The 27,685-nt window shown below is 38.3% G+C and overlaps 6 protein-coding genes and 1 long non-coding RNA gene across 11 annotated transcripts; 2 read left to right on the top strand and 5 right to left on the bottom strand.

The window, feature by feature from the left end:
- The first annotated feature begins 537 nt into the window (after positions 1-537).
- Positions 538-3,135, top strand: LOC127265505 (reticulon-like protein B2). Its single transcript, XM_051295319.1, has 5 exons — positions 538-831; positions 1,925-2,105; positions 2,199-2,340; positions 2,594-2,663; positions 2,745-3,135. Exons 1-5 carry the CDS (start codon positions 642-644, stop codon positions 2,912-2,914), a joined length of 753 nt encoding a protein of 250 aa, XP_051151276.1. The 5' UTR covers positions 538-641; the 3' UTR covers positions 2,915-3,135.
- On the bottom strand, positions 2,976-7,022 carry LOC127265497 (uncharacterized). Of its 2 annotated transcripts, none has more exons than XM_051295310.1 (14): positions 6,475-7,022; positions 6,268-6,389; positions 6,098-6,186; positions 5,970-6,005; positions 5,806-5,899; positions 5,655-5,697; positions 5,457-5,554; positions 5,318-5,382; positions 4,734-5,230; positions 4,528-4,642; positions 3,864-4,432; positions 3,636-3,774; positions 3,368-3,562; positions 2,976-3,298 (listed from the first exon to the last, which is right to left on the bottom strand). In XM_051295310.1, exons 1-14 carry the CDS (start codon positions 6,693-6,695, stop codon positions 3,185-3,187), a joined length of 2,397 nt encoding a protein of 798 aa, XP_051151267.1. In that variant the 5' UTR covers positions 6,696-7,022; the 3' UTR covers positions 2,976-3,184. The 2 variants fall into 2 exon arrangements, with proteins under 2 accessions (XP_051151267.1, XP_051151266.1); XM_051295309.1 differs by having other exon boundaries at positions 4,501-4,642; positions 6,475-7,021.
- Positions 7,023-7,191: 169 nt separating this feature from the next.
- Positions 7,192-9,493, bottom strand: LOC127265504 (uncharacterized). The gene is made up of 4 exons (XM_051295318.1): positions 9,322-9,493; positions 8,799-8,945; positions 8,184-8,255; positions 7,192-8,033 (listed from the first exon to the last, which is right to left on the bottom strand). Exons 1-4 carry the CDS (start codon positions 9,442-9,444, stop codon positions 7,329-7,331), a joined length of 1,047 nt encoding a protein of 348 aa, XP_051151275.1. The 5' UTR covers positions 9,445-9,493; the 3' UTR covers positions 7,192-7,328.
- Positions 9,494-11,441: 1,948 nt separating this feature from the next.
- Positions 11,442-14,451, bottom strand: LOC127265506 (uncharacterized). 3 transcript variants are annotated; one of them, XR_007841966.1, is made up of 5 exons: positions 14,342-14,451; positions 14,156-14,218; positions 13,507-13,607; positions 11,969-12,616; positions 11,442-11,834 (listed from the first exon to the last, which is right to left on the bottom strand). It is a non-coding gene; the product is annotated as an uncharacterized LOC127265506 (long non-coding RNA). The 3 variants fall into 3 exon arrangements; XR_007841967.1 differs by having other exon boundaries at positions 11,442-12,052; positions 12,209-12,616; XR_007841968.1 differs by having other exon boundaries at positions 11,442-12,308; positions 12,541-12,616.
- Positions 12,527-16,293, top strand: LOC127265501 (aluminum-activated malate transporter 9-like). The gene is made up of 7 exons (XM_051295316.1): positions 12,527-12,646; positions 13,061-13,368; positions 13,542-13,682; positions 13,771-14,040; positions 14,135-14,274; positions 14,366-14,512; positions 15,013-16,293. The coding sequence occupies exons 1-7, from the start codon at positions 12,642-12,644 to the stop codon at positions 15,634-15,636; spliced, it is 1,635 nt and encodes a 544-aa protein (XP_051151273.1). The 5' UTR covers positions 12,527-12,641; the 3' UTR covers positions 15,637-16,293.
- A 73-nt stretch (positions 16,294-16,366) lies between these two features.
- On the bottom strand, positions 16,367-20,713 carry LOC127265499 (uncharacterized). Its single transcript, XM_051295313.1, has 2 exons — positions 20,320-20,713; positions 16,367-18,926 (listed from the first exon to the last, which is right to left on the bottom strand). The coding sequence occupies exon 2, from the start codon at positions 18,670-18,672 to the stop codon at positions 16,690-16,692; it is 1,983 nt and encodes a 660-aa protein (XP_051151270.1). The 5' UTR covers positions 18,673-18,926; positions 20,320-20,713; the 3' UTR covers positions 16,367-16,689.
- Positions 20,714-21,416: 703 nt separating this feature from the next.
- On the bottom strand, positions 21,417-24,619 carry LOC127265498 (cation/H(+) antiporter 18-like). 2 transcript variants are annotated; one of them, XM_051295312.1, is made up of 4 exons: positions 24,565-24,619; positions 24,003-24,233; positions 22,919-23,920; positions 21,417-22,834 (listed from the first exon to the last, which is right to left on the bottom strand). In XM_051295312.1, exons 2-4 carry the CDS (start codon positions 24,192-24,194, stop codon positions 21,617-21,619), a joined length of 2,412 nt encoding a protein of 803 aa, XP_051151269.1. In that variant the 5' UTR covers positions 24,195-24,233; positions 24,565-24,619; the 3' UTR covers positions 21,417-21,616. The 2 variants fall into 2 exon arrangements, with proteins under 2 accessions (XP_051151269.1, XP_051151268.1); XM_051295311.1 differs by having other exon boundaries at positions 24,546-24,572.
- Positions 24,620-27,685: the final 3,066 nt, after the last annotated feature.

Here is a 27,685-nt window from a genome sequence, read left to right as displayed (position 1 = left end):
GTTGCAGTCTTGACTTCTTCCTGTCTATATATAGAGAGTGTTTAAAAAAAAAAAAAAAAAAAAAAAAAAAAAAAAAAGAGAATTATACTCCTAAGTAATTAACTTTAATATTGGGCCGTTTGTTTAATAAAGCCGAGGCCCAATACTAACAAGCCCAAATGCTCAAATTGGTGCCACGTGACCTCACCTCCTTCACCAGGTCATGTCACGCTGAACAATATTCACTAAATTAATTATTGTGGAGGGAATACGTGGCTGGAGGGTATTTTTTGATGTATTTTTTTATTAAATTCAGAACCGATTAAATATTTTGTCGACTGCAAAGTGTCGTATTTTTTATTTTATTTTTTATAAATAAATCTTCCAGAAGTTTCCCAGATGAGGAAGACAGCCTCACTAAGTTAACTTAACCACGGAGCCGATAAATTGCGAACAAAGTAGCCGTTAAATCGTGGCCGTTAAATCAGGGCCCTCTTAACTTCGACGGTGCAGATTTATTTTCTGTTTATGTTATAAAATACACACACTGGATGCTTTACACTTCCAAAGTTCGTTCCTTTTCATTTTTTGCATTCTCACGCGCGCACGGAATCTGCGAGGATCTCTGTGGTTGAATTTTTGGTTTTGATTTCTTGTTCAGGATGGCAGATCAGCACAAGGACGATAGTTTGATGGAAAAAGTATCGGAGAAAATCAATTCTCACGACTCCTCTTCGTCCTCGTCCTCATCGGACTCAGAGGATGAGAAGAAGAAGCCGTCGTTGAAGGCTAAGGTGAATCGCTTCTTCGGCAAGGAGAAGTCGGTTCACGAACTTCTCGGAGGTGGCAAACGTACGTTAAAAAATTAATACGAAAAGAAAACCTTGAATCAACAGTTTCAACTGTGATTTACTATTTATTTTCTTACTTTTTCAGCTATCTTTCGATGTCTGATTTAAGTAAAGCCTTTATTTTGTGTCAAATTGTGATTCTCGTTGTTTTTCCCCGCAGCCGTCTTGTTTTTCTTGTTTGACAGAAGTTTTGCTTTACTAAGCTGTAAAAAATTCGTTAATGTTTTTATAATTGGGTAGTGAGCTATTTTCTCTGATTGGGCGAGGAGATGGAAAGGGTTATTTCCGGAGTTATTTTGTTATTGTGTTTATATGCATACTCAAATATTAATTTTCATTTTTCCATTTTGGGATCTCAACTTTTGTGGTTACTCAAGTTTTGGAGTTTATCGAGAATTTTAACGCCATGTATGGCAAGTTGGCAAGTTGAGGATGATCCCTTGTTTTCTTTAGGGTGTGTGTGTTTGGGGGATTGGATTTTTCCAAACAGCCTGATCTTCATTTTTTAATTTTTTTTTTTTTTTTTTTGTGAAGAAGTTCGATATTGTGCCTTACTGCTCTTTTGCTGGTTCTAAGAAAATAGCCAAATTGTCCCCTTCATTTTCTCACCCCTTTTGTCATTGCATAAAAAAAAAAAAAAAAAAAAAAAAAAAAAAAAAATTCTTATTACTTCTTGCCACTGGGATTAGGAGCAAGATCAGGATAGTCCAGAATTAAGTTAGGGGCATTGACATTTTCCCTTTGGTAGGTTGAAATAATGGAATTATATGTACGTAAGCACTTTATTATACAAAACTTTTTACCTGGCTTTGTTTTCAGTTGAATAAGACTTGATTCTCTCTCTTTGATTTGGTAACTATTTTATTAATCTTTATAGCAAGTTGATTTTGCTGTTGGTGGGACAAAGGATGCAGATGGTCCGGGCTTTGATTGATTTCAACTTTTTTTTTTTTAACATGTTGTGTGCTCAACTTTTGTTGAACAATGATACTTTTTACATCAAGAAAGATGAATAGAATGGAATTAAGCAATTGGGTTTGTTTATTTAATGAAAAGATGGAATACAAAAATAATTTGAGTTTCTGGATGGCCAGTGGCTGATGTGTTTCTATGGAAGGATAAGAAGGTCTCTGCTGGGGTGCTGAGTGTGGCTACTGCTATCTGGGTTTTGTTTGTTGTCCTGGAATATCATTTGCTTGCATTTGTTTGTCATGGATTGATGCTTGGGTTGGTTATTGTGTTCTTGTGGTCAACTGCATCCACCTTCATCAAAAAGTGAGCTGTCCTTTTTGTCATTAAGTTTATTGTTTTAGCATCTGAAAGCTAGATGTAATGTGGACTGACTAATGTGTGTATCCTTCTCTATAGATCACCTCCTCAAATCCCACAAGTAATTATTCCTGAAGAACCTGTACGAAAGTTTGCATCTTGTCTGAGGGTTGAGATCAACCGTGGCTTTGCAGTTCTGAGGGATATTGCCTCTGGAAAGGATTTGAAAAAGTTCCTTGCTGTATGTCTTTTCATTTAGTTAGCAGTAGCTTAATCTCTATATTGAACATTTCTTATGCTACATTGCTGCTCATCTTTGAAGTCCACAGTTGCTATTTCCGTATCCTGATTATAGATACGCCTGAGATTGTAGTTCTATTGGCAATGTCTTCATTCGGAGTTTAATAAGCTTATAGTGTAGTTTCTTGATCCTAGAGGTATTAGCTATGTTTTGGTTTTGCTTATCTGACATGGCTCTGTTTGCTTTCAATTAGGCTATTGCTGGGTTGTGGGCCGTGTCGTTTGTGGGCAGTTGCTTCGACTTCTTGACACTGCTGTATACAAGTAATGTCTAACCTTGTCATAATGTTGTAACCATTATTTGCGTCTTGGCGGTCGTAACCCTGATTTTGATTCTCTTAACAGCTACTGTTCTGCTATTCACTGTTCCCATCTTTTATGAGAAATATCAAGACAAAGTGGACTTCTACGCGGAGAAGGCAATGGTTGAGCTCAAGAAACAGTATGCAGTGTTTGATGCTAAAGTCTTGAGCAAAATCCCGAGAGGCCCGTTGAAGGATAAGAAGAGTGATTGAGCATACGGTGTGCCCGCGTCGATGCAGTTCTCACTTGTTTTTTTAGTCTCATTTAGTGTCCATATCTTTGCACATCCAGACTCATTTGCTACTGTTCATATCTATATCTGGTGATGGTGTTGGTGTGGTGAGGTTCCAACCTGAGTATGGTAAGTATAACTACTGTTGCTTTGTTGCTTTGCCTTGGCTAAAATTTTATTCAAATTATGTTTATGCAAGAACTCGCATTGTACCTTAGTGATAGCTAAATCTAAACATGGGGTTACTTTCTTACAAGAAGTAGGATAGTTGTTCCTTCTTCCTCGAACCGCCTTCTCCGTACAGTTCATTCCATTGCTTCAATTCTGCCATTACAGACCCTCCAGCAGCGAAGCTAGCGGCGATCTGTCAACATATGTAAATTAGAACTCCACAGGTGAGTAAACTTTTTGAAGCCTTTAGAACACAGAATACCTGATTTTTTGCTTCCTTAAAATCTTTCATGTCCAGTGGCCTGACGGTGATTGCCCTTTCCTTCTTACCCTCTCTCCCAGAATTGTCTCCATGCTTCTGTCCTTTCTTTGTTCTATCCATGCTTGCTTCATTGTTTAGCCTCTCCTGCTTTATCACTTCCCGGACTGGACGATAGGCAGCAGTGATGCACAGGTTCTGTGTCAAAGGCAATCAACATTAGCTGTGTAATAATGTAATAAGCTGCAATGTGTATTGCTGAGGTTGAAACCTTTAGATCACTCCCACTGTATCCTTCTGTCATTCTTGCAAGCTCTGCATAATCCAATTCTTGATGGGTTTTCTCCTTTGACAGTAGCACCCTTAAGATCCTTTCCCTGTTTGCCATGGATGGCAATCCAACCATGATTCTGCAGTCACAAAAGCAATCAACTCTTTCATATGTTATCTACCAAAGCCATTAAATTGCCAATATTTGGATGAAATCCTGAATCAGTACCTTCTCTCAAAGCGTCTGATGATGGCTTCATCAAGATCAAATGGCCTATTGGTTGCAGCAAGAACTAATATTCTTTCCCCAGTTTTTGTCAACAATCCGTCCCAGTGTGCCATAAACTCATTCTTTATCTTCCGCATCGCCTCGTGCTCCCCGGCTCGATTTCTCTGTCCCAACATGCTATCGACTTCGTCTACAAATATTATGGTTGGTGAAACCTTGGATGCAAGGGTGAACAAAGCTCTAACGTTCTTCTCATCTTCGCCAAACCACTTTGAAGTGATGGTGGACATCGACACGTTGATAAAGCTTGCTCCAGCTTCTTTAGCTATGGCTTTGGCTAGCATTGTTTTCCCCGTACCAGGTGGCCCGAAAAGCAGTATTCCTCTACATGGCTTCAATAAGCCACCGCCGAAAAGGTCGGGTCTTCTCAACGGTAACATAACCAACTCCTGCAGAGATTGCTTAATATCGTCCAGAGCACCTATATCTGCAAATGTCACATTGATTTCACCAGCTGGAATGACTTCTGGCCTTATTCGTTTTTCGAATTCATTGTCTGGAGGGGTTTCCTGCAGCAATAAAAGGAAGCAATCTCACATGACGCTAAGGGAAAAAATGAACATCGAGAAAGCCATACTGGAGTTCTTGATGATGTTGGATCTACATTCTTGCTTGCTGGTCCAGAGGTTTCGATTTTCATTTCAGCTTGTGCTTCAAGTCTTAAAGTGTCATTCGTTGTAGATTTACCTTCCTCAAATATGCTCAATCCATGTGACAAACTGATGCAAGGCAGATATAACAAGTCAAACGAGTTAATCAATTAACTATCTATATTGGCTGTTTAAGGAAGAAGCGAAGCTATAGACAGACCTTGCTGATGATATAACAAGCTTCCCATTTCTATAACAAGGCTCTGTGGTGTTCATCAGATGGTATGAAATGGCAGATAACACCATTTCCTCAATATATTTGCTAAGAACCAGCGTGTCCGCCAAACAGAGAGAGTCCAGATCGTCACAGTCAAGATCATTTGCAGCAAGCACCTCACTGATGTGATTCTTATTATCCTGGAATTGGATTACCCTCATGTCCTCCTCCAGCTGAGACTTCCAGCTCACAAGGTGATTTACATCGTCCGGGGGTTTTATCTCTATATTGTATGGGAACACTGAAGAGATTCTCTCATCTACTTCTCTGTAATCGTTTTCTGGGCAAACAAATCTAGAACCGAGGATTAGTATGTATCCAGACAGTTTCTTCAACATCATCTGGAACAAGATGTGAACTCTCTGTGATCTGCAGAGTAGTTTCTCAACATCCCTAATGTATAGGACCACAGGGTATATCTTCGATACTTTGACGAGAACCTGCATTATTTAACTGTAAGTGGAGAGACAGACAGACAGACTTCATAAATTGATTTGAATGAGTGAGAGAAGGGTGTGAGTTCATACCTTGGCAAGTGTCTGCATAAAAAGCTTCTCATCGAAACACCAACTGCTGGTTCTCTTAACATTAGCTAAAAAATGAAGATCATGATTAGACATGTTTCAGAACAGTTCTACATTTTTTCTGAATGGTGACATTCAAAACCTGATATTGGAAGTGCACCGGTAGATCCAAGGCTGTCGATGCTTGACGAGGCAGAAGCATTCCTCCGGAGCCCACACTGTTTAGGAGTTTCTGGCCCGCTGCACTCATGAAAGCAATTTTTAATCAGGATGGATTGTATGCAACAATTCAAAACGTTCAGAGGGTTGGGGTAACAAGAAATAAGAATCCATTACGAACATGGATGCAAGATCAGCTCCACTTCTTTGTCTAGGCAATGCACCTGGAACAGAACAAACTGATGACTAAATGTTGATATCATCATATCAAAGAAACATCTTGCAAAGGCCGGGGATCTTCACAAGAAAAAAGATTATATGTAAACTCTTGCCTGTAGTTTCATCCTTTGATTGGAGCAAGGAGAATGATCCAAGCAATTCAGAAATCCGGCCCAAAGTTGCTTCAGATGTGGATCTTTTAAGAGACTGGGACAAACATATTAGCTAAAGAACTCAAAAAGCCAAAGCAAAAAGCCGAAAAATCTGGTTAACTTACAGATTCTTTATTCGGACTCCCATATTTGCTCTGAATCTGATCATAAGAAAACCACTTAAAAATCATTAGAACAGTATCTCCATCGAGCAAATAACCAGAAGTAGATATATTGTATAAGGTCCACTCACCTTGAGAGAAAAGTCAGTTACATCTAACAGCAACAATTTTGCCTCAAAATAATGAGCTAATGCCTTAGCAAGCATTTGCTGATACATCTCTAGAAGATGAGCACCAACAGATTAATTGATATTAGCATATGCACGATGGATCAAACATAAATATTGAGTAAGGAACTCACCAGCAGGGCCAGAAAGCAAAATTGTTCGACTTGCAGGAGAAAGATTTCTAGTGTGCTTGGTAAAATCAGCTCTTTTCAAATGAACAAAGGCTGCGCTCGTTAACAGCACTCTGGTTTGTTCACTGACATTTATTCAGTTGAGTATAAGTTAGGTTAATGAAGCAAGGAAGCTATGGAGCAGAGATGAGACGAGAGAGGAATTGTTACCTTAGGTAGTAGGGAAATTGATCGAAGGTGACTTTGCTATCCCTACCGTCGGAAATAAGACTGAACAGCTCCTCCTCCATCACTTGCCGAGTAACGCCGGAGGAAGTGGATAATCCGCCGGTCCATTTGCTGAGGGCTTGCGATCCAGACGCCAATCCAAGCCCCACTCCGACTCCGATTCCCACGCCCAACGCTGACATCAACATGTGCTTCGATTCCATTTCTTCTCAAATCTCAAACACACCTTCCAACTGTGAAACGATTTGACTGTTTGATATCGGGGAACTCTCAACTTTGAACAACTACTTCAGTGTAGACCGGTAGCTTCTGCTCCGCACTGCATTCCATCTTCAGCGACTCTTACGTAAGATAGTTAGTTCAGTCAGCTATGAAACTATTTGAGATTTCGTTTTCTTTACAATTGCTTTGGTTTTCTTCTTCTTCTTCCTCTCGCCTCGATTTCTGGTGTCAAACACACGTGGCGCTTCTTCGTTGCATGACGTGGCAACTGTCAGGCGCAACGAGTAACAGACAGTTTCCATTTATACGCCTCATCTTGTATTCTATATTTGGAAAGTGTATATGTTCCGTAGATATTTCTATGAAAAACATAATCATTTACTAGAGGCATGATCTATCATAATCTATCTAAAACAATTATTAGTTAAAAAAAAATAAAAAACATGTACCAAATAAAGACAACAACAACAGTGCTAGTGAGTGCACTCACTGGAATTTCAAGAAAATTTATTCATTTCTATCAGACAAATATGGGTATGTTCAAACATTGCAACTTACATGGATTTTTCCCATACTTACGTTAAGAATGAAAGTGGCCTGTTCGAATATACTACCTACCTTATATGGATTAGTAAGGGAAGAATATGCATACATTTCACCAAATCTAAGAAAACGAATCCATTCCAGAGACTGTGAAGGAGTATCGACGGAAGCAGATTCCTAGTCCTCGCATACGTCAAGCCCATCATGATGCCGAGGGAAATTAGCGGCAACATCCTCTGTACATCAAAATGCGCCAATGCAAAGGCGAAAGAACTCACCAAGATCGAGCACCAAACAGGCATGTATCTAGTCAGAGACGGGAGAAGGAAGCCTCGGAATACCATTTCCTCCCATAAAGGAGCACACACAACGAGTACCGCTGCATATAGAGCCATTGTGACGGGATCACGTGATATTATTGACTGCTCTAAGCTAGAGTGAGTGACGGGAGTGGAAGGCAGGACAGGTAACAAATCCAGGTTGATTTGTGAGAGCCGATTGACCAATGGAAACATGAAGCATCCGAGTAAAACGTCAATGAACCAATTCCCCCGTAGGCTAAATTTGAACCAATCTGATGGAAGGGGGCGAAATCGAGACAAGCACCTCTGAAGTATGAATATTCCAGCAAAGCCTTCGCTTACATCTGTCAGAAGGCTAAACAAGGCCTGCCCCCTGAATGTTAGTGATTCTCTGTTGACGCCAACAATATCTGCGCCGAGGGGCATCATCCATGACCCTATGAACCATAATGACATAATCCAAAGAAGAGTTACCTACAGCATCATGATGTTAAAAATAAGAACACCTTTTGATATCAGAATTGTTACTCTTTGACATAAGACAAGATTAGAATGTTAATGTCCTGCTTTTCAGTTTTCACCGCAAACATTTGTGCATTTATAATTATAAATGAAGAACCTCACCTTTAATATGGTCTCTGCTGTCCATGGCACAGTCCATGGTCTCCCGATTACTCCAGACCATGCCTTTATGGCCTGAAAAATAATCATAAATACTGTTACCACAATTTTTCAGTTCTTTGTTATATCTTCCACTGTATTCTCCTATTTGACTGTCTGTAAGAGTTGTTATCTATTTCATAATAAAGAAACACAATGCAAGATCAAGAGTTCTAGAAACTGATTCTTGTCCTATACGTGTAACACGTTCTCTTTCAGTGTCGATCAAACAAAGGTACTCTGCCAATAAATAAATGAAACATGCATCTGCAAGCAGTTGACGTGCAAATTAAGAACCAGATAGAAACCATTAAATGAAGAATGAAACTTCCCTTACATGCTTATATATTGCCTCAGTCAAAATGGTCTTCCCAAGCACGGAAAACATGCTAGCTGTCTACGAATGTATCAGTGGTAATAGTACTATCGGGTTCAGTAAACTATTTATCTCATGTAACAACTATCCTTTACAAGAGAATTGGAATCTCACATTTGCAATATCAGCAGGAAGACAGCAGGATTGATCAACAGAAACAAGGCAATCGGTTTTAAGAACAACCAAAGATAAGAAAACCTCACCTCTCCAAGACTTGTAGGATTGTTTCTTCTTTCATCGTTCAGTTTATCACTTTCTGTCTTCCCTGAGTCTTCCAACTCCTCAGCAGGCTCTTGATTAGGAGTGCCAGATGAAAGATCTTCATGACGAAAGCATGAAATCTTCCATTTCTGAAATACAAATCTTAAAATTGAATTCAAATAAATGTAAATGTACCCGACATCTACTGGTGTACCCTGACCACAGGCACAACATCATACGGTGCTCGAAAAGTCACCGTACAAGCACACACGACGTTCAAGGTTCAAATTTACAAACAGAATTACTTTTCAAAACATAATCATTGCACAGAGGAAAATGATCATTTCATAGATTTCTTAGAATTAGAATTTACAATAAGATAGTCCATACATACACAATTCCATGGTGGGCAAACAATAAACAATACAAGACACCGTCCTCGTCCTCACTACAAAGTTATAGTAACCTTTGTCTCAATACAAAAATATTTACTTTCGTTAAGAAACTATAATGAGTTACAGCAACCTGAAAGCACAGGGTGGGAGCAAACTGCAATTTCGATGAGAGCACCAAAGGCCAAAATCGAGAGCTTGATCTCGTGGGATAAGGACGCAGAGGCAGCGAGTGGACGCAATTAGTATGAAGCATAAAATCGATATAGGTGAGCAAAAGCCCTGAATTTAGTGATGGATAAAGCAGTACAAATCACTTGCAGAAATTCAAAACCCTAATTTAATTTTAAAAAATATATTTTAATAAAAAAATATATATTTTTAAAAAAAAAAAAAAAACACAAACGAAACAAGGTACGTGTTTTTATTTCTCCAATATTTCATACGTCATTATTTCAAAAAGTACTTATTGCACTATAAAAATAATATAAATAATTTAATTTTACAAGGAGTCTCTGCTTATTTATGCTGGTTGATTCATATTATGTAGATTGATTCAATAGAAGTAATTCTCAAGAATATATTTACATAATTTTTTATAGACTATTTTAGAATTATGTAATATTAATTTAAATTTATTTTGAAATTAAATTAAGTATGTGTTTCTTTGAAGTTTTGATGTTTGTTTCCTTAATGTTTTTATTTGAATTTTCTTAATATGAAGTAAATAATACTCGTTTTGTCCCATCTTAAATGATATCTTTGATTAGACACATGATTTTTAAGGTAAAGAGGTTATGATATTATTTTATTATTATTATCATTATTTTATGTTAATGATATTATAGTAATTTTAAAATAAGAAATAATATATATAATTTAAAAAAATTTAAAATATGTATTTAAATATTTTATGAAATATACACAATATAATATCATTTTGTAAAAAATAAAATTTTATATAATACAATAAATAAAAAATATATTTATTTATTTATGATTAACATAAATTAATTTATAAAAAATAATGAATTTTAGATGTAGATAAAGAAATAAAAAAGGTTTTGAGTAAATTCATACACTATGTTAATTATGTTGATTTATATTTGTAAAATATATATTAAATTAATAAAATTTACTAAATATAAAAAGATATATGTGTCACAGACTAATAGGTGGTATTTTTATCTTTACATTACAACCCAATATAATAGTGATATTCAAAATTAATATTAAAAAAAAAAAAAAATTGACTAAATTTTTTAATAATAGAACTAAAATAAATAAAGTATTTATATTTAGACCAAAATTAATACATTTAATTATTATTACGTATGAAATTTTTAATCAGGTTAAAAAGCTCAAGTCAGAAGAAGATGTGGGCTTGTAATTGGATCTTTTAGAATCTTTAAGGGAATATTTCAAGACAATTTGGTAAACTGGACATTTTTTTGGATAGTCTGCGAATCGGACAGTCTACAGGTCTGAACGATCCACAGGTCGGAAGGTTCACAGTTCGGAAAGTCCACAGGTCGGACAGTTTACAGGTCGGACGGTCCGCAGGTCAGATAGTCGACAAGTCGGAAGGTCTGCGGTCGGGCTAACGAGTCGGATGGTCTGCAAGACGGAAAGTTTGCGGTCGGACCAATAAGTCGGAAATTCTGCGGTCGGACCAACAAGTCGGTTGATCCACAGTTGGATGAGCGAATTGTTGGTTGTCGTGGAGGTCAGATACTGCGGAAAGCAAGTGAGAATAATAGCTTGGTCGACTGAGAACACGTGTCAGCAAAAGAGGAGTTAGCGAACGGTTGAGAGAAGGCGTGGTAACCGTTCGGGCGACAGTTCCAAGTACCGTTTCTGAAGAATATTTAAGGATTGTGATTTACAACTGACAAAGAATCTTCAATCATCTTCAAACGACGGCAAAGTCAGTGATAAATTTTCAGTCTTTTATTTTCCAGTTTATTTTTCTATACTGTTTAGAGATTCCTAATCTCATCTGAGACACTAATTATATCAAATTCGAAAATAATTTCCTATTTTCAAATTTTACTTTTTTATCGTTGAAAAATTGCATTAACAATTATTATATATTAGGACTAGTATTGATTTTTCTCCAATATTTTTATATAAGTTACAATGAGCTCATATTTTAATACCAACCCAAGCAACATAGCCCATTGCCCCATTGGCTTCCAACATATGCAATATTACTAAAAAATTCACACAATGAAACTTAAAACAGTATTGCAATGTTTGATCATACCCACAAATTTCCATGGAAGCCCAGAAGGGAATAATGGAAGAAGATAGAAATGAAAATGGAAACTACAGATACAGTTACAAATACAGAAGAAGCAAGAACAGAGTATCCTACAGGTGTAAGGCTGAAAAAAAAAAAAAAAATGTGCATGGAATCTAGCATCTTCAAAACATGCAACATTGCAGCAGATTTGATGCTTCCCAGCATCCAATTCTGGCATATACCCGATGGAGGGCGTTGTTATCGAATTAGGTTTACGCACTCTAAACACACAAAGTTGTGTAATCTACATACTTAAAACCTGTGGATGATGATCAGCAAGGTTGCATTTGAATTTCTTCAATCAGTAGTCGACTAAAAATCATCGATGGAAATCAAATTCCCTACAAATATTCAGATTCGCACATTGATTATCTCTAAACAAAGGAATTCAGTTCATTCGAAGATGTGGCTTAGCAAGCCTAATAATGCAATGATTCTCAGTCAAAAAAAAGTGGCCAACATGAGGAACAAGTACCCATTCTCCCAAACCGCGTATAAGGTGCATCATTTTAGCTAAATCTGAATCAAGAAACTGATGCAGACTGCACCCGGGGTGACCCTTAACAAAGCAGTATATAATGTTCCATGTGGTTAGTCACAAACAATAAAAAGAAGGTATATTTAACCTCATCAAATATATTTGATACCCTCATATGTTGACATTTATTTGTCAATCAACAAAATAAAATGCAGAATCATAAACAGTGACCAATACCTCCATAAGTAGTGAAGTGCAAGCTATGTTCTTATTATTTTTGTCCCTCTTGTCAAAATCATTTCTACCTCAGTGGTTCCATCACCATGATCGCAGCAGGCTTAAACAAATAACCGACTTCATTATCAAAGTATTGCTGAATATGTGCTCTACTCCAATAATTACTGGATTTTTTGAAGCATGTATCAATAATGAACACCAACAAAGAAACAGAACATTATGGAAAGAAGAGTTGCTTTACATGAAGATACACAAAATTAATATAGTGAAAATAGAGCGCATAGACACAAAACTCGTATGATTTATGTTGGAAGAAAGGGAGAAGGCCATACCCTTGTGTAAAAGAAATAACTGTTGGAGGAATGAAACATATTCCATCTGCTGGCATTGTGCAACTTGATAGAGATCCTATGGAGTAGAAATTTTTGATAGCATGTGGTGAGCACTACATGATGTAATAATATTCATGGATAGGAATTACATTGCCTCCACTAAATTTGTAGTAATACGGCATAAAAAAGTAGCAGATATTATAAGGAACGCAAGCAATGTCAGCTGAATAGTCATGCAAATTTTATTTTTCAGATTCTAATTCTCTATCCAATGCTACATTATTGAGGTTAAGCATCTTTTATCCAAGTTTTAGCTCCATCTTTCCTTCTATTATTGCTGTATTGTTCTTTTCTTTTATTTTGTATATATTATATCCTGACTAGACATACTTTCTTCGCCTAGTTGCATTAAGCACTTAAACAAAAATCCCCTTCTTTAAATCACACTAGTCATTTCTCATTTATTCCACCTTAATTCTCACTCAGTTCACTTGATTTTTGTCTTTTCTTTCTTGCAAAGGTACAACAGGAGTTCTTACAATCATCAGAGAATGAATGGGAAAAAAGGTAGTTTTGAGATCAACATGCCTGTCATTAGCAAAAACATTTCAGAAACTACCAAGATATGCGAAGATGTTAAGAGCTGCCTCATGAGTGTATGGGAATTTTGCAAAGAAGACAAGAACAGAGTAATATTTTCACTTAAAGTGGGGTTCACAGTTCTTCTTGTATCTTTACTGATACTATGCCAGACACCATATCGAATTTTTGGCACCAATATTATCTGGTCAATCATCACCGTCGCCATCATGTTTGAATATACTGTTGGTAAGTGTCATGCAAATTACTATGCATTTATATACAAATTTATATGATTGTTAATTGTTTGTAGAATGCATGTCATATTGTGATCACAAATGGTATAATATGAAAAAATGCTGAGCAACAAATAAAGAGAGGAATTACCTCATGTAACAAACTTCTGAATTATGTCTGTGGAGGTGCCACATTTAATAGAGGATTCAACAGAGCACTGGGAAGCTTGCTAGCAGGAATCCTGGCCATAGCTGTAGAACAGTTAGCTTTGCGAACAGGGCGAATAGCTGAGCCTATTATAATTGGATTAAGCATTTTCATTGTTGGTAAGCAAGCTAAGAATGACTCAATCACCATGCTCACCCCCTTACCTGACTTGTGTACACACTAATTACCTTGTCTATTATGTTTCAGGAACTGTAACATCATTCATGAAATTATTGCCACCCCTAGTGCCATATGAATATGGATTTCGAGTTATACTTTTCACCTACTGTCTTATCATTGTTTCTGGATATCGAATGGGGAACCCAATCAGAACAGCCATGGATAGGCTCTATTCTATTGCTATAGGAGGCATTGTAGCAGTAATAGTGAATGTACTAGTTTATCCAATATGGGCTGGGGAACAATTGCACAAGGAGCTTTCAAGCAACTTTGCTTCAGTAGCTGATGCTCTTGAGGGTATTTGATACTAAGAACTTCAATTCCTGTCCACTTTACAATAATGCCTATCATTTTCATAGCACTAATTTTGACACTGTTCCATGATACACAGAATGCGTTAAGAAGTACTTACACGATGATGGATCAGAACATCCTAAGTTCACAAAGACTGTCATGGAGGACTCCCTGGATGAACCTGCATACAAAAAATGCCGATCTATATTAAACTCCTCAGCTAAACTTGAATCCATGGTAATCAATTATTCTTATGCAGATGGATAAAATTCTGGAAGCCATTTAACCAAAAGCAAGAACTAACATTTATTTTGTTTGATTACCACAGGCCATTTCAGCTAAATGGGAACCACCCCATGGTAGGTTTCAACATTTCTTTTATCCTTGGTCAGAATATGTCAAAGTTAGTGCAGTCCTCCGGTACTGTGCATATGAAGTCATGGCAATTCATGGTGTGCTCCACTCAGAAATCCAGGTCTGTGGCTTATACTATGAGTTGTTAACCCAAACAAATCATTCATTGTCAGTATACTTCAACATGAAAGAACCATTCATGGATTTCAAATGTTAACAAATTTGAATAACCTTCAAAGACATATTATCAGCATAGAAGTATACTTCATCTACCATAATGCGGTTTCATGCTTAAAGAAGGAATTTAAGGATACCTTCCATTTATTCTATGAAAAAAAAAAAGCATCAACTTAAACACCATGGAAATCTCATCAAGATGAATATATTCCATAGAGATGAGAGAACTTGACTTTTCTGTTTTGTTGAAGTGGATCTCATCAAACTGTGAAGAAAGATGTATTCCAGTGGATTGGCTCGGAACTAGCCCAAACCTGCACTTAAATATCAGATAAATAGCACATCAATTTTATAAGTTAATTCGGTAAAACAAGCAATATATGTCGAAGGGGTAAATGCAACTTCCCACCTGTAGCTGATGTTTTACCTGTTTTCGGTATTCAGGCTCCATACAAACTTAAAATCATATTCCAGAAAGAGATACAAGAGACAACGAGCGATGCTGCTGAACTCGTCCGGTGCCTGGGAAAAGACATGCAAAATATGGAAAGAAGCTTCAAAACTGGTCTCCTTAAAAGGGTTCATAGCTCGACTGAGAGACTCCAACATGCCATAGACCTGCACTCATACCTCCTCACATCAATTCATGAGCCACCGGATAACTCATCTAAGCCACTGACACGGCTCTCCCATGCATTGTCACCAATGCTTTCTAATCTCTCAACCCAAATGGCTGAAATTGATAGTAGAACTGAACAAGATTTTGAACCTATATCTCAGCCATTAGATCTACCCCAACCATTACAGGCAGAGTCCTATCATGACACAATGAGGAGGCAGTCAAGACGGCTCCATTCCTGGCCATCAAGAGAGGTTGATGCTTATGAAGAAGAGGGGGGGTTCAGTTCAGACAACATTCCCCGAATGCAGGCACTAGAGAGCACGACAACGTTGTCACTCGCAACTTTTACCTCCCTGCTCATTGAATTTGTGGCTCGGCTTGACCACTTGGTTGAAGCAGTTGAAGAACTGTCTAAGATGGCCAAATTCAAAGAGGAAGCTCTCTAGACCGGAACCATTAAATCTGATCATGAAGATCGCATAGATGTTATACAGTACAATATGATTGGTAGGATTCTAAGGTCTTAAGATGGTTTCAAATTTTTTTCTACAACAGAAGAGCATTTTTGTCTCCAACAGAGATTCCTTAGAGTTCCATCTCTATAGTGATCATCATGAAAGGTGTCAGATGCTGTAGCTAATTAAAAGGCCTAACTGTGTTGAATATAGTTGCCTTTTGAATCATACCCTAGAACTAAAGAAAACAATAAAGTAAAGGAAAGTAAGTCTTCCCATACAGAATATTACCTGATGTTTCCAGTTTGATCTGTTAATTGTTTATTTCCCTTTTCATATCTTTCACTTGCTTTTTCAACAAGGTCTTAAGAATCTACTTTTATTTTATCCAGAGCCTAAGCCATTCAAACTATATGTTTCACTCGTTATGACAGCTAACAATGATTCTAGTAACGAACCTCCATGGACTTATTTCATTGGGGGCGATCAAATTCATGTTTTAGATATGAAGAGAAACAGAGAATAAGTGTTTAGACTTTCTTACTTGTCAGGAATATATCACTGCTATCACAACCTAGTACTTTAAAGAGTAGCTTAGCTAAAGCAAATAAATTCAAGTTACAAACATTATTCAAGAACTACAGCAATAAACTCACTCACATTACCTGCAACTTCAGCGTAGCTTCCAGATCAATGCTGAATCAAATAATAATAATAATAATAAGATGAAGAGAAACTTATTCAAAACTATAGGAGATACAAGAAGAGATGCAAGTTTATCTTTCTACAACAAAATATCATTTCGACCCAACAAAACAGCACAAGAAGCAATATCATGCACTGTGACTATCTACATGGAATGGGAGCACATTCAAGCAGAAATAACTTCCCCTTATTGCCACACTACATCTACAAATCCATAATGTTAAAAATAGAACAAGTCTAAAATGCAAAATACCAGACAACATCAAATGGAACAATAGAAGTTACATGCCCAATCACAGTGCATCTGAGAAAAGACCAAGGCAAACTAGGGGTTCTGCCTTACATCCAGTTCTGTGGAGCTTCCATAGTCTTCTCTGGCATGGACGAACCAAAAATGACTCTGCTGCTAGAAAAGTTGTAGCCAGAATTGCATGCAAACCTTGCCATAAGATTAGCTCCATGCACCCTACCTTCTGGGACCTTACTAGATGAAGGGTTGCTTCCAATTGGCAACGAAGTAAGATTTTGACCATGATAATTGCTGATTGAACTCACAATGTTACTCTCAAACGTCGGAGTATCCACATTCAGGTCTTCAGCAGAAAAGATTTGGTTTTGGGATTTAGAATCCAGGGTGGCAATTCCCATAGTTTCACCACCATGAACTCTTTTATCCTGAACAAGGGCACCATGTAATGCACATAGTCCCATTTTACCTCTAGAAAATATGCTGCAAGGAATGTCACCTTGACCAAATCCAGAACCAGGGTTACCCCATAAACATCTCTTCCCTCCACCATGAGCCTTACAAAAATCAGTGCTTCCCTGAGCACTTTTTCCACACCCTTCAAATTTGCATCTCTTGCCCCCACCATGACGAACACAGAAGTTCGTTCGCCCCCTGGCACTCTTTGTACACCCTGGAACTGCACACCTTTTACCACCCCCATGTGCCACACAGAAAAGGGTTCCACCATGCACACTCTTTGGGCAAACACCACCTTCTTGAAATGAGCATCGTTTCCCGCCTCCATGCCCTTTGCAGAAGGGGGTGCTTCCTTCTGCACCTTTCTTGCAATCTGGATATGAGCAACGTTTTCCACCACCATGTGCCTTGCAAAACATTGTGCTTCCTTGAGCCCCCTTGTTGCATTCAAGATACTGACATCGACGACCACCTCCATGTGCAATGCAGAGACCAGAAACGCCCTCTGCACTCTTTTTACAGTGTTCTCTCTTGCATCTCTTGCCTCCGCCGTGCCGGATGCACAATCCAGATTTCCCTCTGGCAGCACGGGTGCATAACTTGTTACTACAACGCCGACCACCACCATGGGCAATGCAGAAATCTGTACGCCCTTCAGCACTTTTTGTACATCCCAAAAATTCACATCTTCGGCCGCCACCATGAGCCTTGCAGAATGCAGTTCGACCCTCAGCCCCTTTGTCACAGCCAGAGCGAAGACACCTTCGACCACCTCCATGACCAATGCAAAAACCAGATGCCCCCCTAGCCCCCTTCAAACATCCTTGAAATTGACATTGTTTGGTACAGTTACTCCGCTGCTGCTTCAACTGTGTTACCCCGGAAGTACAGGTGACTGAGCTTTTTGGTGTTGTTGTAATGCTTGGGATGAGACCTGGAGATGTTGGCTTTGCTTGACCAATGGATTGGTTTAGAAAGTAAATGTTTTCTGTATAGGATGCAGTCTGAAATGGCACAAGGGGATTTCCAGCTGATCCTTCACTCAAGCTTAAACCACCACAGTGAACCAAAGTGGTCAAGCTTTTTGGCGGAGTGGTACCTGGATGGACAGATGAAACATCAGACAAGGTAGGCCCGCTGGAAAGGCTCAATTGCAAATCAACCTTAGGCCACTTATTCAATACTTTCAACTTAGAGCTGGCGGACTTCTCGGTGTCTGATGATTTATCACTGCCAAGATGAAGTGTGAAGTCCAACTCTATATCCATTGAGGATTTTTCTTCAGTCTCCTTGGAGGAGGATACTGAAGCACACGCAGTTCGTAAACTCCCTTTACTGTCTGATGAACTTGATGAGTGACCAAGGCCAAGGCCTAATGAAGATTTAACATTCTGATTTGCCAGATCATTTACAAAGTTCCACTTTCTTTTGACTCCCTTTGGTGCAGATGGGAAGGAGGCTACAAATCCAGGTGAATTGAGTCGTAAAGTTGTGTCAGCAGCAGAGTACACTACTACATCTCCAGTTCCACCAACTTGGATGGAATTGCACATGTTTTCGAATGCATTTGATTGTGGGCTTGCAGAAAATACCAGGTTGTGCAATCTCTCATCCATCAGACAACACCCTTACTAGAATCAAGTATCTGTAGCTACAGTCTGCCTGGCTTCCGGTTATAAAAGATTTAGCTACAATGTTAGGGTTAGAAGTCTCTGAAAGAGCACAACCTAACCCCCACTCACAAATCCAGAAGTATCACGGCGATCCATTGTCTGTAAAAGCTAGACCTAAGTCTCGCTGGTTTCAAGAGGTTGCTCACATTAACTTCATATGAATCAGGTTTCCCACCACAAAATGGCTGCAGGTAGTTCTGTTATAAAAAGAAACGACATCAGTGACCAGATATACAATTGCAAACAAGATAAGAGCAATTTCAATTGGCATGTTTGTTGAGTAATCTACTATCATAGGGACAATGACAAATTTTGCATGTGTTTGACACGTCTATTCTGAAATTTGAAATATTAAATTCTCAATCCATTAAATTTTGTTAAAACTTCACATTATGCACCCATTTGACCATAAGTAATTAATCTTATATAGAAATGGTGAGCAATCTTGGTATGGTTCTTCTGTGAAAACCAGTTGATATTTCACCTTGTACACATGAAAAAATGTAAAGGGATTGTCATAATTTAGAGTTCCTTCTAGCATGTGAACCATTATTCATGTACAGACAATCATCACCAACACTATGGAAATTGAAGGTAATAAACTAACAACATTTAGTCATTTCACATATTTCCATCAATGGTTGCATGCACGCAATTGATCAACAATATATGCAGATGGATATATCCTATGATTGTTATTTACTTATTTATTTTAAGGTAAAGAATGGATTATGATAGAAGGGAATAGGAATGCTCCGGTATATATGGGAAACATCTCTATTCAAAATCACTGGAAACAATGAGTTTGATTATCTTCAAATGATAAGAACAAAGTGCTGACTACTTAACCGCTGCTTCTCAGTTAGACTCACAAGAAATTAAGCATTAACAAAACAGCATCATAATATGTAAAGCAGAGTGAATCCCTTTAGAAAAACATTACACACAATTCTTGTTTGTTCAATGAAATGCTACCTCGTCCAACAAACCAGAGGTAAAATAACAATTATAATCATGATTTAATCTCAAGATGACATCAAATCAAGCCTACATAGAAACAATTATAAATAAAGGTCGTCATAAAAAAAAATAAATATATATATATATATATATATAAAGACTCCTTTCTTACTACTCTGTCAACTTCCGCTCGAGAAAATCAGTTAAAGAATATTTTGAGTAATCTCTTAGTAAAAATCAAACTACTCACGAAAGACTGCATTCAAAACCAATCAACCTACCTATTATTAATAAATTAGTTGCAGCAGTTTCTAGATACTTGCAGAAATCATCCAGGAGATGCAACAGAACGAGAAGAAAACCACTCAATAAACCACGCCACATCAAACAGGTGCTAATCTTACAGAAATTCTTACACAGATGGCAAAAAAAAAAACACGTTACGGAAGTCCTTGATCTGAATTCGAAACTCACGGAAGCAAATTTAAGTTCAAAACTCGGCCTCGGCGCAATGAAAAAGTATCAAATAAGTAAAAGCAATTAACAAAACGCTGTACTCAAACTTCCTTCGGAAATTGGAACCACAAAAAAGAAACAAAATCATCAACGACGAAATCAATCAATCCTCACCTCCCAATCATGACTTCAAATTATCCTCGACGACGCACGGATACAGATTGGTATCACAAACCTAGAGTCTATAGCGAGCGGCGGCGGCAGCGGGATGCTAGCAAAAGATACAGATGTGCGTATTTTGTTTGGTTCAGAGATGGATCACGGACGGGTCTCGTATTCACCGTCGGATTGGATAGGGAAGCTTATAAATTAACGGGTTACCGGCTCCACAGCGCAGACCAGATACTGTTCGGGCAAGGTTATTATTCATAGGAAAACCCAACCAATAACTTACAATTTATCTTGGAACGCTCGAGAATCAGTCGTTTATTACAACAGCAATAAGAAATCCTTATAAAATTACAGTAAATAGTAGCAAGCAGCGGCATGGATCACATCAGCAAATGGATTGCTTAGATTAAACAAATTTTGGTTGGATTCTTCAGAAACCTGAAAGGTCATATAATTTGACCCGATTGGCAAAAAAGGGTTCGGTGTAATTGTGGCGGTACGACGTCGGATCAGCCACCTCGATTAATTAATTAATGTGCGTGTGGAAATTTGCAATTGAATGAATGGTGGGTTTGTTGGTTGGTTTCACGGCGTCTCGTCACCGCTCGTGGTGCGGAAGGTGGAGCCCACACGTGCCTGGTGTAATTACAGGCTGGACCTCATTCATTGTTTTAATTAATTAATTAATTAATATCGAATTTATGATTTTGTTTATCTGCACACTATTCATTTTTTAAAAAATTCATAAATATATTTTTTTTCATATAATATCAAAATCAAATACTAATTTTTATTTTTTTACAAAAAATTTTAAAATTAAAAAAACCGTCTAAACAACACCAGTGTGTCTGACTCTGAGTGCATATGCAGGTGAATTTGACTATGATCCTAATTTTGGAGTGAGATTAATGAACGGCTATGATTAGGTACTAAGAGTTTTGTTATTGGTTTTGTTTGTGCGTAAAAGAATGGGAGGAATATTCCTCGGTGCTGAGAGAATATTCCACTCCCCCATGTGTATTGGCCTTGTTTAATTGGATTAGCTTAAACTTTCAAATGAATGTTGTCTAGGTTTCTAGCAAGTTTATAGAATCTCAGAAAATCGAAAGCCCACTGGAATATAACGGAGAGACATTGTTAGGCCCATACATGTTACAACAAGCCTTTAAACTATCGGTATGTAAAATACATAAAACACATACATACATATACACACATGTTACAGGCAAACAAGTACATATATAGTAATAGTAATAGTTCTAACAGCATTACATTTATGTATGTGTCCGAAAATAGAAAGTCAAGGTGACGTGTTGACGTCCTCATCGGAATTCAAAGACTTGAGCGCGTCTCCGGTCAGGCGCCTTCTGTACTGCTGCACCACCAACACCGATGCGGCCGTCGACATGGCCGGAGATATCAGCAGGTTGCCAATCGGTCCTAATTCCGGGCACTCGTAGTACTTCTTCTTAAGGGCAGCTGCCAGCTGTCCCTCTGGGATTCGTCCCACGACAAATAGGTTGCAGAGGCGACTATGTCCTTTGATGACGTCAACTGTTTCGTTTTCATCGCCGACCACACTCTCCTCGTACCTAATCGAACCATCCTTCGACGCTCTTTCTATGAATTCCGAAATGAACTCCTCGTTCTCCGATTTGGACTGTGAATTCCCCCCGCCGGTACCGTGCACGTCCAGGCGCAGGCTTTTTCCGGCGACCTTCGGGTCAACGACGAAACGGACGACGTTTAATCTAACGCCTGGATGCTCGGCCATTAATGCTCCGTACGACACCGCCTCACGGTCGTCGGCGCCGCCGAAGAAAACCGCCGTGATCATGTAGTCAACGTTGCTGGCGGAGACATGGGCCGCGCCGCCGAGGCCGCGGTCAACCAAAACGGCGACCGAACACGGCGCGTTCTTCAGCACCCTCCTGTTCACGTGCCTGAAATCTTCCCGCGCAGCCTCGAGATCTCCGGCCACCGTCTGGTGCTTGTGGAACGGCACGATTATCATCGCCGCCCTCTTCGCCTCCGCGCCGGAGCATATGTCCTCGTGCATCGCCGCCATCCTCGATATAGCCGTTGCCGGTCGGATCGACACGTGGCAAAGATGCTGGAAGGCCTCGAACGCCACGACAATCTGGTTCGGGTCGTGCCGATCCTGATCTTTGTCCCAAAACGGCCTGCCATTCTTCCGAGCCTTGTGCGCCATTAAAATAGCAGATGACCTCTCGGACAGCTCCATAAGGTGCATTGCGTAGACACGCAGTCCTCCCTTCTTCCCGGTGCCACGAGAAATCTCCATTAAATTGATCAAAGTGGGAATCGATTTTGTAGTATGGAAGCAAGCCAACAGCCTCAGCTGAGTGCTCCTATCCTTCCTCTGAATCGTCCTGTACCTGTACTCCGTCGTCGCCACTCTCGCCGGCTTGTACATTGCTATCACTACAGGCGTTGTAAGAAACGTAGTCGCCAACGCCATTAGAATCAGTATGGCAAATGTCTGGTCGTTCAGAACCTACAGATTCACAACACAGAAGATTCAGACACAATTTAAATTTACTTATTGGTAATAATGAATTATATATAGTACTGTACTGACCCCTCTGTCTTTCCCAATGTTGAGGACGATAAGCTCCACCAAGCCTTTTGTGTTCATAAGGAATCCAAGCGTGAGAGCTTCCTTAGGAGGGATCTTGCACAAAACGGACACAACAAAAGTGCCAAAAATCTTCCCAAAACAGGCTGTGAATATGACCAAAACAAGAAGGCCCCAAGACACTGCACCTTCAATGGAGCCAATATTAGTTTTCAGCCCACTTGACACAAAATACAGAGGAAGAAGAAGACCCGACACAAGATCCTCAACTTTCTCAACAATGGCTGCTGCAAAAGCTCCCTCCTTAGGAACAAGAATCCCGACAACAAACGCCCCAAAAAGTGCATGGATCCCAATTGTATCCGTCACAAGTCCAGCCGCCAAGACAGCAACCAACGTCGCGCATATGTATGTCTCGTCCACCGGCTCCCCCTCCGGACAGTGCCGCGCCACCCACCCGAAAATGTAAGGGCCTATTAACATACACAATGTCAGAAAACCAATCCCACTCAAGAGCACCCACAGTGATACTAATGGCGAATGCTTCGCCCCCGACAGGGCGATGGCCAGCGCAAGCAGAACCCACGCGGCTATGTCGTTAACAGCTGCAGCCGCCATAGCCATCCTCCCAACATCAGTGGTAAGAAGCTTGAGTTCAGCCAAAATACGAGCCAAGACAGGGAAAGCAGTAATCGACATAGCCACCCCCATGAACACAAGAAACAGGCCCTGCCCTGCATCTTTGGCTATAGTAGCCCTGAGTACATATGATGTCCCGATTCCTAAACAGAACGGGAGAGTTATCCCTGCCAGGGCAATGCTCAACGCTTTCCGCCCAGTTCGTGTAAGAGCTTTTGGATCCAGCTCAAGGCCGACAAGAAATAGAAAGAATAGCAGACCAAGGTTTGCAATGGTGTCCAGAACTGTAAGGCTTTCTGACGGAAATATAACGTTTAGAAACTTACTACTCCGGCCAAAAGCCGATGGACCGAGCAGAATTCCGCCCTGTCCACAAAAGACAATGCTATGTTAAACCAAAAAGCTTCAGACAACAGAAATAATGGCGGCTGTGGAGAAGGCAACTCACAATCATTTCAGCAATGACTCGCGGCTGTCGTAGAGGCCTCAGAAAATATGCGAGTGCTCTGGTCACCATCCACACCAAACATATCTGTATTATCAGCAGAGGTAGTGCAAAATGAAGAGGATTGTCTCCCTGGAAGACGCCATTGGAGGCCGCCTTCATTGGAGCTTTTGCGCATTCGAATGGTTCGGCCATTGTTTCGACAAGTTGCAGAAGGTTAGTTCAGTGTAATACCTGCATGTTATAAACGTGTCGATTAATTTCTTTCACTCCATGAATAACAGTTTCTCTTGATGCAATCATTCAAATCAATTTTAGATTAAGCAGTACATGAATTTATTAATGAATATTATAATTAATCACAGTAAGGAAAGATCTCAGAGCAATAACAGTGAAACCAAAAACAAAAACTTGAATAAATATATATATATATATATGTATGATATGGTTAAGCATGACTGACAGTGTGACACACAAGTGTATATGAAGTATTGTACTGATTCTAGAACTACAAAATCAAAGAGAACAATATTAGCATTAATTAACTCGCAAAAGAGTAGCTCACAGGAGAGTAGGATGGAGCTTCGGAGCACAAGAAAGAATGGTGAGGGCACTGTGTATTTATAAGCCATGGATACAGAGGTGTAGGTTTGAGTGCTTGAAAAAGTAGTGGCCATATTGCATGTTAATTATTGGAGAAAATCCAGCATTACAAATTAATTAGTTGAGCTTCAAATAAATCAATCAGCAGCAGCAAGAAATTAGCCATGGCTCAATGATGAAATCATAGCTACTCTTATTCTGTGGTCATAAATTAAGCTGAGCTTTCCAGTGAGTTTTTCGAATTAAGTCAAGGCCAAATGTGGGTCTTGTAATGATTTCCATGAACGACTTGGAAAATATTTCGTGATGTGCTCTTCCAAACTGAATGAGCAATAGAAAATTCAGTCGTTGTAGTCATTTCAAGCCACACAATATATTATAGCTTCTGAGGCAATCAATTTCTTGATTCCAATTTTAATTAATATGCATCAGATCACCAGAAACTTGACAAGAACAGAAGATATATATATGTGTGTGTGTATTGTTTGATCGAGTTTGTTTATCTTCCCCTTTGATTGTCTATTTCCCCCAAAATTATTTCGTTAATTAACACAACAGGATCTGCATTATAAATAGATAAATTAAAGAATGAGCGAACCCTAATTGATTAACCTGAGCCGATGGAAAAGGTGGAGAATTCAATGGTCTCCAAGATTTGAAGAATCTTCCAGAATATCATTGAAACCTGTTCTGTCATGTCTGAATCTGATGATATGTAAATATTTCTCAAGAGTGCATGCATGGCGATGATGTGCAGATAGAGACTGGAAGCTTGGAAGAAGACATTGGGAGGACGATGAACAACGAGATGACGTTCCAGGTGGCAAGATTAATTGTACCAAAAAATGTACGAGGGAACAAGACTAGACAGTGAGTGTAAGATTTGATCCAATTAAATTAATTAGTGTAACAATATATAATAATGTCAGCAGCATATGCCATTATACCTACATTGCTAATATGAAATTAATTAATTAATTAATTACTTAACAATTTGACAAATTAACTTAAAAACAATTAGACGTCGTCGTTGAAAATAACATGGGTTCGATTTCTTGGCTGAAATCCATGCAAACTAAAGATAGATTTCTGGGGAGAGTGGGTGCTAATGTGCTATTATTATTATTATTATTATTATTATTAATGAAGTTTGTGGTGTATGTGTTCGACGTGTGGCAGGAATAAAATATATATGGGGCATCATTGAATTATATTCCTCAAATTCATATCGTGTTTAGAATCCCAAAGAAAAAAGAATATTCTAGCTAGTCGTATCCATGGATGAATACTGCAGATTGATATGGAAAACCAATAAGTCGAGATACATGCATATATTAATAAAAAGTGGCACGTGCACTGCACCCTTTCGTGGAAATGAAAGGATGACTTATATACAGGTCAATGTAGTAATGAATGGGTTTCAGGGGGACTCATCAGGATTCGGTCCCATGTCATGACATTTCATTATACATCATGTCTTAAGAAAAAAAAAAGGTTTAATAATTAAGTATGACGACAAAATGCACTCTTCTAGCAAAAATTCATTCTAATTGACTTGTATATATACCAACGACTACTCATATTAATAAATTATATTTATTGCTCACGTTAAAATATATTTAAAAGTAATATATTATATTTATAATAGTTATCTTATTTAAGAGATTCGTAGGATTCTTGTCTTATTTAGACGATTTTTATATCACTATAAATATGTACGTATTTATTATTGAAATAGAGAATTTTAGTTTCATATATTAACATGGTATTAGAGTCAAATTCTCTTCGGCTACCTCCATAATCCGTTATATCTCATATATATTTTTATATTTTATTAATGTATTTGCTTTTATCCATAATTATGTTGTTATTTGCATGTTGTCTCCGTTTCTACTACTCCACTTACAGAGTCTACTTTCGACTCTAACGCCGTTGAGAGTTCTGTTTTCGACTCTAATTCTATTGAAAGCGAGAGAGTTCTGTTTTCGACTCTAACTCTGTTATGAGCAAGCAAGTCTTGTTTCCGACTCTAGCTCTATTAGAGTGAGCGAGTCCTATTTTCGGCTCTAATTATATTGTGAGCGAGCGAGTCTTGTTTTCAACTCTAACAGTGTTGAGAGTTCTGCTTCTGACTCTAATCCAGTGGACGGCTACACTATTTTTAGTCAATCTTGGCGAATTCAAATTCATATGTGGAATATCTCGGCTATATATTTTTCGGTCACTTCTGACGAACTCAGGTTTGTTCCATCATATCTTGAGTTTAAAGAGGAGTTTTAAAATATACTTAAAAGCAATATATTATATTTATGGTACTTGTCTTATTTAAGATATTCGTAGGATTCTTTTCTTGTTTAGATGATTTGTATAACACTATAAAATATACGATTCTTATGATTGAAAGTGAGAAACTCAGTTTTATATTGTAACACTTACTTTCAAAAGCATTGGACGATCCACTAGTGCTGTGGAGATTTGCAAGTCCCAATTTAGAGAAAGTTATTATCATTTCTAATTTTTTAACTTGAATTTGCAATAATAATTGAACACACGATCGATATCTAAATGAATGCAGAATAACTTGTGGATGAAATCCATGTGACACAACAAACGAGATAGCCAATTCAATCCCGACAGAATATAATGCAAAGAAACGTACGTACCACAATCTGCTTTCAATTTTTTTAACACTGTAGAATACTCACAATGATTAATTGCACTTGCATATCTCTAGTGCTATAGACTAATATTCCAATTTTTATTTTTAATTTTTATTAAAATCTTATATTCATAATCACAGTCAAATCATAATACGATTGTGACAGTTATTTTCATAAGTCATGCATTACCATTACCATTACCATTACAATTGCATCCATTCAGATACTTGTTCCATGCATTTACCTATTGATGATTTTCAACTATCGGATTAATAAGCAACCATTTCCTTTTATTTTACCTTATCTTTCTAACTTTCGGTTTTTTGTTTTAAAAAAGATAATAAATAATACTATAGTGATGATGGTGATGCTGATGCTGACGTAGAATGGAATGGGCTCCGGATTTGTGGATATATTTCGATA

Source organism: Andrographis paniculata, unplaced genomic scaffold (genome assembly GCF_009805555.1).
Source record: "Andrographis paniculata isolate CXL003 unplaced genomic scaffold, ASM980555v1 Contig73END, whole genome shotgun sequence".
In the NCBI taxonomy this organism is placed as follows: Eukaryota; Viridiplantae; Streptophyta; class Magnoliopsida; order Lamiales; family Acanthaceae; genus Andrographis; species Andrographis paniculata.
This window is presented reverse-complemented; position numbering and strand designations above follow the sequence as displayed.

Bases quoted from the DNA above. Each gene is read 5' to 3' on its own strand.
- LOC127265497 (XM_051295309.1), bottom strand. From the start codon at position 6,695: ATGGAATCGAAGCACATGTTGATGTCAGCGTTGGGCGTGGGAATCGGA. The intron at 6,390-6,474 runs GTAACAATTCCT...AATAAATGTCAG, and splicing joins CAATTTCCCTACTACCTAAG to TGAACAAACCAGAGTGCTGT. The intron at 6,187-6,267 runs GTGAGTTCCTTA...CTCATCTTCTAG, and splicing joins TTTGCTTTCTGGCCCTGCTG to AGATGTATCAGCAAATGCTT.
- LOC127265505 (XM_051295319.1), top strand. From the start codon at position 642: ATGGCAGATCAGCACAAGGACGATAGTTTGATGGAAAAAGTATCGGAG. The intron at 2,106-2,198 runs GTGAGCTGTCCT...CCTTCTCTATAG, and splicing joins GCATCCACCTTCATCAAAAA to ATCACCTCCTCAAATCCCAC. The intron at 2,664-2,744 runs GTAATGTCTAAC...TTCTCTTAACAG, and splicing joins CTTGACACTGCTGTATACAA to CTACTGTTCTGCTATTCACT.
- LOC127265498 (XM_051295312.1), bottom strand. From the start codon at position 24,194: ATGGCCGAACCATTCGAATGCGCAAAAGCTCCAATGAAGGCGGCCTCC. The intron at 23,921-24,002 runs GTGAGTTGCCTT...TTTTGTGGACAG, and splicing joins GAGTCATTGCTGAAATGATT to GGCGGAATTCTGCTCGGTCC. The intron at 22,835-22,918 runs GTCAGTACAGTA...GTGAATCTGTAG, and splicing joins ACATTGGGAAAGACAGAGGG to GTTCTGAACGACCAGACATT.
- LOC127265504 (XM_051295318.1), bottom strand. From the start codon at position 9,444: ATGCTTCATACTAATTGCGTCCACTCGCTGCCTCTGCGTCCTTATCCC. The intron at 8,946-9,321 runs GTTGCTGTAACT...TTTGTATTTCAG, and splicing joins CTCCCACCCTGTGCTTTCAG to AAATGGAAGATTTCATGCTT. The intron at 8,034-8,183 runs GTGAGGTTCTTC...ATGATGCTGTAG, and splicing joins CAGCAGAGACCATATTAAAG to GTAACTCTTCTTTGGATTAT.
- LOC127265499 (XM_051295313.1), bottom strand. From the start codon at position 18,672: ATGGATGAGAGATTGCACAACCTGGTATTTTCTGCAAGCCCACAATCA.
- LOC127265501 (XM_051295316.1), top strand. The intron at 14,275-14,365 runs GTAATCAATTAT...TGATTACCACAG, and splicing joins CAGCTAAACTTGAATCCATG to GCCATTTCAGCTAAATGGGA. The intron at 14,513-15,012 runs GTCTGTGGCTTA...TTCGGTATTCAG, and splicing joins TGCTCCACTCAGAAATCCAG to GCTCCATACAAACTTAAAAT.